This window comes from Puma concolor, chromosome A1, assembly GCF_028749965.1.
Source record: "Puma concolor isolate L17-30 chromosome A1, mPumCon1.1.hap2, whole genome shotgun sequence".
Classification (NCBI taxonomy): Eukaryota; Metazoa; Chordata; class Mammalia; order Carnivora; family Felidae; genus Puma; species Puma concolor.
In genome coordinates this window covers 13,665,845-13,675,331 of record NC_141667.1, presented here as the reverse complement: position 1 = coordinate 13,675,331, position 9,487 = coordinate 13,665,845, and the positions used below count along the sequence as shown (strand labels likewise).

The 9,487-nt window shown below is 44.7% G+C and overlaps 1 protein-coding gene across 1 annotated transcript in view; it reads left to right on the top strand.

Moving 5' to 3' along the window:
- The first annotated feature begins 34 nt into the window (after positions 1 to 34).
- The window catches only part of RETREG1 (reticulophagy regulator 1), a 131,076-nt gene continuing 121,623 nt past the window's right edge, over positions 35 to 9,487 (top strand). The window contains exon 1 of the mRNA XM_025923750.2: positions 35 to 476. Coding sequence (XP_025779535.2) covers positions 184 to 476 — 293 coding nt within the window. The 5' untranslated portion in view covers positions 35 to 183. The remainder of the gene's footprint in view (positions 477 to 9,487) is intronic.

Sequence of the window (9,487 nt, the reverse complement as noted above, 5' to 3'; positions counted from 1 at the left end):
GCTTGGCCGCACCCACTTCCCCCGGGAGGCGCCCCTGCCGCCGCCGCCGGGGCTGACGTCACGAGGCACCCAGCCGCCGGCGCCCCGCGGTGCGCGCCCCGCGCGGGGACCCGCCGCCCTAGCCGCGCCGACACCCGGACGCGCCGCGCGCGCGCCCGTCCCCGCCCGCAAGCGCGGCCGAAGATGGCGAGCCCGGCGCCTCCGGAGCACGCCGCGGAGGGATGCCCGGCCCCGGCTGCAGCGGAGCCGCCCCGGGCTCCCCCCGAGGAGCAGGGAGAGGAGGCGCGGGAGGAAGGGGCGGTGGCGGTCGTCGCGGGGCGACAGGTGGAGGAGGCCGCCGGCGGGGCGGCCGCCGCCGTGACCTGGCTGCTGGGGGAGCCGGTGCTGTGGCTGGGCTGCCGCGCGGACGAGCTCCTGAGCTGGAAGAGGCCGCTGCGCAGCCTGCTCGGCTTCGTCGCGGCCAACCTGCTGTTCTGGTGAGAGCTCGGGCTGGGTGGGGACGCCCAGGAGGGCAGGTGACCTTGGGGCGCCCGGGAGCGGGCAGAGGGGGCGCCCCGGGCGCGGTGTGTGTGTGGGGGGGGCGGGGGGGTTGTACACGCTGAACCCTGCGACGGAAGTGTCCGCCCTGCCCCACGTTCGGGGCCACCTTTCTCGAACAGGTAGACACACACTTCAACTTTCCTGCAGAAGCGCTTCGCTACAAACACAGTTGTCACCCTCCGTGTGTGTATCCACCCTGGCTGGCATGGGAGGCGGTCGGCTGGCCCGCAAGCACCTGTACCTACAGGTGTGCCGAGCGTGCCCGGAAACTTGGGCCTTTGCTTTCGAAAACTCACGGGTTTTCACCTGCTTGCCAAAACCATGCCAGGGCAAACGTGCTTGAACTTGTATTCTCTCTCGCACCCCGAGCAGGCGTCTGGACCAGGTTAGGTACACGCTCAAGACTGCGCCGCCTTCATCAGCCACCTGAGATAGGCACTGAATGATTTGTTTTTCCATTCCCTGGAGGGTTGGGTTTACTCTCTTAACTCCCTGATGAGAAAACAGGAGGCAAACAGGTGGATTAGGTACATCACCCCCTCCCCCCCGCCACCCAGGTGTGCACAGTGTGGAAAACAGTCGTATTTTCAGGTGAAGTACAGATAGAATACACAGGAATGTTCTCTGAAAAGCCCCTGATCAACAGGTTTGTCTCTCCAAAAAGAGCCCTTCACCAGTAAGGACAGGGAAAGTGTCTCACTCCTTCACCGAAGGACGTGCAGTTCCTCTGTTACCAGTCTGCTGGGGGGTGGAGAAAAGCGTTCTTTGTTTGCAACTGTGTCCTCATAACAAGCACGATCCACACCAGTGCAGGATAAGCAGGGGTTTGGCAGGAGATACCTTGTTACAGGACATAGATTTCTTAACCTTAAAGTTAGGATATAAAGTAACCAAGACATACACAGTCTGCCATTTTCTTTGTTAACCAGAGCAACTTGAAGATTTCTCTACTGATCTGTACCAGTCCTGGTTTCCTCTTAAAATGAGCGATATCTTACCAGGGTCCTTGAATGTGAATTTACTTTGGGTATCCTAGCTGTGTGTGTTTCTACTGTTTATTCCAAATTTCTTTATCCTGTTATAAAGTTTTGTAAGGCCTCAAATAAGGAGGATATATTGTATTATGCTACATGGAGCCACAGTCAAATAATCTCAGGGCTGTGTTTCCCTCATTTTTCAAATTGTACTTATTTATTATTAAAAAATAAGTTAATAGCCTCGTAGTTCAGACGTTTAAAGGTACAAAATGATACACATTTCGAGGTTGTCTTTGCTATGCCTGTCTCTGGCTACCCAGTTTTCTCTCAGAGGCAACCAATGATACAGTTTCCTCTGTAGCTTTCCAGATTGTGCATGTTTTAGCAAATAGGCAATATTCTACACAAATTGTGAGATACTATTTGGGCTATTCCTCTTCTATGTCTTGGCAATCACTTATTCTTTTTCAACTGCATAGGATTCTATCATTAGGATGCTACAAATTATTTAACCTGTCTCCTAACGGACCAAGATAATTTCCAAACTTCTGCTATTTTAGTGTTATAGCTAATGGCCTTTGACACGCATTATTCTGCATATGTGAAAGCATTTCTGTAGGAAAGAGTCCCAGAAGTTTAATTTTTGGGTCCAAGAGAATGTGCATGTGTAATTTTGATGGGTATCATCGTAGAATGTCCTTGGAATTCTATTAATTTAAACTCCAGCCAGCAATATGGGTGACTGCCTGTTCCTCTCTAATTTTGCAAAGTGTTATACCAAACTTTTTGATCTTAAAAAGCAGGTAGGTGAAACAGCGTGTCCCAATTTGGCATTAAGTTGCATTTCTCTGGGATTGAGCAGTTTTTCTCATGTTCAAGATCCATTATAATTATCTTTTCTTTGCATTATCTATTTATGTATTTATAAATATAAATCTATATATTTTGTATATATATATATTTTGTCCATATTTTTAGTTGTGCTATTGGGCTTTTTCCTATTTTTTGTAGGAACTCTTTATATTAACAACTTTAGCCTAATGAGTGTAAGTTGTAAACATTTTTTTCTGATATATTTTTAATAACAGCCATTGAAGAGAATGTTTTTTGCATAAAGTAATTGAAAAGCATATTTGGTGTTATTTTGGGGTGATGTCTTCCGTCCATTAAAAGCAATAGTTAAGTAAGCTCTGTGCCCAGCGTGGGGCTTGAACTCATGACCCTGAGATGAAGAGTTGCATGCTTTACCTACCAAGCCAGCCAGGCACCCCCATCTATTTTTATGAGTCTGATGGACAGGTAAACAGTGGCCAGGCATTCAGTCCAATTACAGCTTTCTGCTTCTCTGTTTTATTTCTTCTCCCGTTTGCATTATCTACATTCTGTGCATGTTTTCTTTGACAGAAAGATAATTGTCCTGCTTTTTAAGTTCTTAAATACTTACTAATTGCAATTTCTGACCCATTTATTAATTTCATTAAACTGTTGGTGTTTTATCCCCCTCTGTTGCTTTTGGGGTTAAAACAATTTTCACAGTCACCGTATTCTTTAAATAGTGTGCTTATCAAGTGATCTTAAATTATGTGATACTCTAACATTCTGTGTCCTGGGGACTCTCAAATTTGGTATTTTTCATGAGAAAAACAGATCAGTGTTCAAAGTAAGGAACCCTAATCTTAAGCGATGGTGATGATGTTTTCTCTTTAATTGGTGTTATTTCATTTTTGTGGAAGTTCACTTTTTAAAAATATTTTTTTTTTTTTTTGAATGGTTTAGTACTTGATGTGAGCTGTAGCTTTCGTGATTTTGAGTTTGGGCTCAAAAGCTCTAACATTTTTTACCTGCGTGTGTAAAATCTGCAAGATTTTCGTGCTGTGAACCAGGGGCACAAAGTCTGAGAGATGCCTGTAACCAATGGGTATAACAGAAAGTTGCGTGAAGCAAGCGTAAGAGAAGAATCAGAAAGAGGATAGTTCATTTGATGCAGTTTGGGGGGAGTGACAGCAAAGTGGATGGAAGAGCTTGTGGCTCTTCATAAGGCAATCATGCTTGAACGAGACCCCGACGGACAGGAATGATTGGGGTAGATCTAACATATGGTCAAAAGCATTTCAACCTTAAGAACTTGTACTTTGTGTTTTCATGCAGTCACACAGTGGTTGGTAGAGAAAATAAGGAGATGAGGCTGGCTAGTTGTTTGGGACACATGTTTGGGGGCGGTGGTCACCTCGAATGTCAGACCGTGTGTTTGAACTTGTTTTTTCTATAGACAATGGGGACCCCCCCCCAAAAAAAAGTCAAAGTGTCCATGAATATGTTAACGGGTAAGTAAATTTTGGTACATGTTTTCCTATCATAAAAGACTATAGCACAATGAACATAAACTACAGCTATAGGCAACAATATAGATGAATTTTACAAACATCACTTTGGTCAGAAGAATCACACAATACATGTAGGACGATCCAGTTTCTTGAAAGTTTTAGAATGTGCAAAACTACACAGTATTGATTAGGGCCATGCACATAGGAGATTAGAAAGACACTCTTATCCCTAAAATCAACAAAATGTTTATGCCTGGGAAGAGTGAGAAGGTATGACCACAGAGGGACACATAGAAAGTTCTGGGGCACAGGCAGTGTTTTATTTTTTGACTCAGGTGGTAGTTACATGGCATTCAAATTCTAATTATTTTAAACCTGTGCATGTGTTCTTATCTATGATGTATTTTATGAAAAATGCTAGAATGCTAAATAATGCTTAAGAAATGGTATGCTCTCACGGCTCAGAGGAGCTTGATAAAATGTAGACCCCATATAGTGCCTGTCTCGAGAAGCAGGATTTCCACAACCTGAAATAGATTGGGCACCAGCCCAGTAGTCTCAGGGCTGGGTCTTCCTCATTTTACCAACAGAGGACATGTTTTTAAAATTGTCTCTCTTAATTTTAAATTTTATTTATTTTAAGAAAACGCTAATACCGCCGCACAGTTCAAAAGTTTAAAAGTACAAAAGGCTAAACAGCCTGGAGATCTCTTTCCCACGCCTGTCCCTGGCTACCCAGTTTCCTCGCAGAGGCAATCAAGGACACCACTTTTCTTTTAAACATAATTTATTGTCAAATTGGCTAATATGCGGTATGCAGTGTGCTCTTGGGTTTGGGGGTAGATTCCCACGATTTCTCGCTTCCATACAACACCCAGTGCTCATCCCAACAAGTGTCCTTCTCAATGCCCACCACTCATTTTCCGCTCTCCCTTACCCCCCCCCCCCCATCAACCCTCAGTTCTCTGTATTTAACAGTCTCTTATGGTTTCCCTCCCTTTCTCTCTGTAACCTTTTTTCCCCCTTCTCTTCCCCAATGGTTTTCTGTTAAGTTTCTCAAGATCCACATATGAGTGAAAACATATGACATCTGACCTTCTCTGACTTATTTCACCCAGCATAAATTACCTTCCAGTTCCATCCACGTTGCTGCAAATGGCAGGATTTCATTTTTCTCGTTGCCAAGTAGTATTCCATTGTATATAGAAACCACATTTTCTTTATCCATTCATCAGTTGATGGACATTTAGGTTCTTTCCATAATTTGGCTATTGTTGAAAGCGCTGCTATAAACATTGGGGGTACATGTGTCCCTATGCATCAGCACTCCTGTATCCTTTGGGTAAATTCCCAGCAGTGCTATTGCTGGATCATAGGGTAGATCTATTTTTAACTTTTTGAGGCACCTCCACACTGTTTTCCAGAGCGGCTGCACCAGTTTGCATTCCCACCAACAGTGCAAGAGGGTTCCCGTTTCTCCACATCCTCGCCAGCATCTATAGTCCCGATTTGTTCATTTTGGCCACTCTGACTGGCGTGAGGTGGTATCTCAGTGTGGTTTTGATTTGTATTTCCCTGATGATGAGTGACATTGAACAATATCTTTTCATATGTCTGTTGGCCATCTGAACGTCTTCTTTGGAAAAGTGTCTATTCATGTCTTCCCATTTCTTCACTGGATTATTTGTTTCTTGGGTGTTGAGGTTGGTAAATTCTTTATAGGTTTTGGATACTTTATCTGATATGTCATTTGCAGTTATCTTTTCCCAGTCTGTCAGTTGCCTTTTAGTTTTGTTGATTATTTCCTTTGCAGCGCAGAAACTTTTTATCTTGATGAGGTCCCAGTAGTTCATTTTTGCTTTTAATTCCCTTGTCTTTGGAGATGTGTTCAGCAAGAAATTGCTGTAGCTGAGGTCAGAGAGGTTGTTGCCTGCTTTCTCCCCTAGGGTTTTGATGGTTTCCTGTCTCACATTTAGGTCTTTCATCCATTTTGAGTTTATTTTTGTGTATGGTGTAAGAAAGTGGTCTAGTTTCATTCTTCTGCATGCTGCTGAAGGACACCACTTTTAAGCACAACATAAAATAGAATGAACACAATAAAGCAGAAAATACCCATTTTTTTGTTTTTAAAAATTAACTTTTTTGCAGTATACTGTCATCAATAAAATGCACACGCTTCCAGTGTACAGCCAGATGTATATGCTTGTGTATGTGCTGTATGCACATACAGCAATCAAGATCTAGGACATTCCGCAGCACCTGGGTGGCTCCGTCGTTTGAGCGACCAACTTCGGCTCAGGTCATGATCTCGCGGTTTGTGAGTTCGAGCCCCACATCAGGTTCTTTGCTGTCAGTGCAGGGCCCACTTTGGATCCTCTGCCCCCCTTTCTTTGCCCCTCCCCTGCTTCCATTCGCCCCCAAATAAGTATTTTTTAAAAAAATATCTAGAACACTCCATCAATCCAAAAGATTTCTCTGATTCCCTTTCCTGTCAGTACCTACCTCTGGGGATTGATCTGCTTTATGTCACCATAGATTAGAGTTATCTTCCGTAAAGTTTCATGTAAGTGATACAATATAATATGATGTCTTTGTTTGGCTTTGTTTACTCGGTGTGAAGTTTTGAGATCCATCCCTGTTGTGTTTTTGTTTTTTTCCTTTTTATTGTTGCCCGGTATCCACTTAAGGTATTTGCCACAATTTGTCTGAGCATTAGCTAGTTGATGTTCATTTGGGTTCTTTTCAGGGTTGGCTGTTATGAATAAAACTGGAGGGGTGCCTGGGTGGCTCAGTCGGTAAAGCGTCCGACTTCGGCTCAGGTCATGATCTCCTGGTTTGTGAGTTCAAGCCCCACATCAGGCTCTGTGCTGGCAGCTCAGCCTGTAGCCTGCTTCAGATTCCCCCTCTCTCTTCGCCTTCCGTGCTCATGCTTTGTCTCTCAATAATAAACGTAAACATTTTTTTAAAAAACTGGTAAAAAATTCGGGTCCAGATCTTTGTGTGAAATGTCTGTTTTCGGTGAGGACAGGGGCAAGGTCTGACCCGTGTCTTGCGTGGCTATGTAGCAGTTGCCTTGCGTAGTTAAGCGATGGGACCAAATGCCCATCTTCTTCACTTGCTTGCTGGAAGTGCTGAAATCGAATGCCTTACAATGCGGCCGTCCTCTTGAGGCACATTCTACCTCTGCAGCCTAGAAAGCCACCCTGATGTGATTTCATTTTGAACCCACGGTTGGAGCCCATGACATACAGAACAGTCCCTGCACAGGCCGTTTTCCTCAGGGCCTCTGGCGTTGCGTGGTGACATTCTCTTCCATTTCTGTAAATAGTAAAACTTCGAGAAAGGGATTTGCTTGAGGGGACTACGCTAGGGTATACCTGGCAAGAGGCACATGGGACTCTGCCTTTTGGGTTTTCTCAGGCCAGGCGTCTGTGCTGTCTAGAATGCCCGGGACCCACTGAGAGCCCTGGCAGCACTGTCCTCAAGAGTTGGTTTGGAAGGTTGCAAAGTCCAACTCCCACTTGCTTTCAAGAGCCCCTCTGTCCCGTCGCTGATGGGTTCTTCCAGCTTGCATCGGGGTCGTGCCCTCTCAGAGAGTTGTCTCTGACTGGCATCATCAAGGGCGTCACCTGGGCACTTGTTAGAGACAAAGATTATGGGCTCGACTCCACACCTACTGAACCAGAATCCCTGGAGGTGGGACCAAAGCATCTGAATTTTCTCCAGCTCCTCAAATGACTCTGTACACACTCACGTTTGAGAATCACTGCATTTGAGCACTTTCCCGGATCACAAGCCGTCTTGTCCACGAGGCAGCATTTCCATTGGCGGCAACTCTAAGTGAATATTTTCCTTATAGTGAGTTGAGTCAACCTACCTTTTGATTGCTTCTGCAGATGCCCAAGATCCACACCCCCCTTTCTAGAGTAATCCTTTGTTGCAAGCCGCATTCTCTTCTTACTCCTACCGAGTCTTTTTTCTCCCAACTGAGAAATTCTGGGCTCCTTCCCTCACTGTTTTCCAGACTCTTCTGTGCATGCTTCAGTTTATCTGTATTCGTCCTGAATGCAGCATTCCTGAGATGGTCTGAGCAGTGTGTACACTGCCCCCCCCCCCCGACAGCCTCCTTCTATTCACATAGCCTGAGACAAGAATTTCTTTATTCTAATTGATAGTAACCCCCTTTGACAGCAACTATTATTGACAATTGTTAGATTCTCATATATATGTGTATATATACACACACACACACACACACACGTATACATATATATATGACTATACAGTTATAGTTTGTCAAACTATAACTACCAAAATTAAGGACATTCACATTTAGCACTTTATTTAAATCTTAGAGCAACTCGACGAGGGAAGTACTGTTCTCTTTTTACACAGTAGGAAACAGGCTCATAGGAGTTTAACTGAATTATCAAGGATGACTTTGACCTGTGCAATTCAATAGAATGTTTGCAGTGATGGAAATATTCTGCATTTGTGCTGCCTGGTGTGGTAGCCTCTTGTGATGGTTGAGCATATGAAATGTGGCTAGTTTGACTCAAGAACTGTAATTTTATTTCACTTAAATTTAAATAGCCACATATGGTTAGTGGCTACCGTATTGAATAGCATAATCCTAGACCATAGTCATGAAGCCATGCCCTCTCTCCACCAATTTAGTATTGTTTTGGTTTGTGTTTTGTTTTACTGTGTTACTCTAGAGAGTAATAGAAGATAGATTGTGGGAGCCGACAATTAGGGCTTCCATTTTATACTATTACAGACTTAATGATTTCACCATAGGGCAAAAATAACTGTGTTGGAAGAATGTTGCTTTTAGGAGGGATTTTGTTTAGTCTTAGCTGGTCTAGTTCATGTTCCCCACCTTATCTCTGTTCCACCTGGACAGTCAGCAGCTACGATGAGTGTCTGCTCCAGGCCTACGTGGTGTGGGCCCAGTGGGTATACGAGAAGCCCCAGGTCTCTGTCTCTGAGAGTTTATACTCTGGTTTAGGAGGCATGGCTGCTTCAGTGAACTGATTGAAACGCTACACCGCAGTTCTGAATTGTATGCCACGGTCTCCAGAGCCTTACAGCTTAGGAATAGCGGAGATCAGGAGGGTTGGGATAGTTAATGAAAGCTCTGCGCGAATTATCGTATAGACCTAAAAAGAGAGCTATAATTGTACGAGCAAGAATAACAATCAGGGTTTTCCATGTAGGACAAACCCAGGAATAAATGGGGCCTAAGTACCTGATGCTCTCAGCCTGGGGAGACTCACCTGCCTCACGCTGAGGGTCCATCCTGGGGAACACGAATAAAAATTATTATTCTTGATGCCTGGAACCAGTGTGGGATCGGAAACGTTGTTAGATGTGCAAAAGGTGTGGTGAACTGAGCTGAACTAGAGAGTATTCCCCAAGCTCAGATAGGGTGGGGCTAGTTTAAGAGAGGTCTTGCAAAATAGAAGAGGCTTCAGTTCCCTGAAAATAGTCATGGACTTTTTTGTATTCGGCATTTAGCAAACATTTCTTGAGTGGTGGTCTCATGTGCTTATTATTAGACCCAGCGGCCCCTCGTGAGATCCCGCGTGAGGCTGTTTTCTCAGACTTTAGTACACTAGCACCGGGAACTTGGGGTTGAGGACT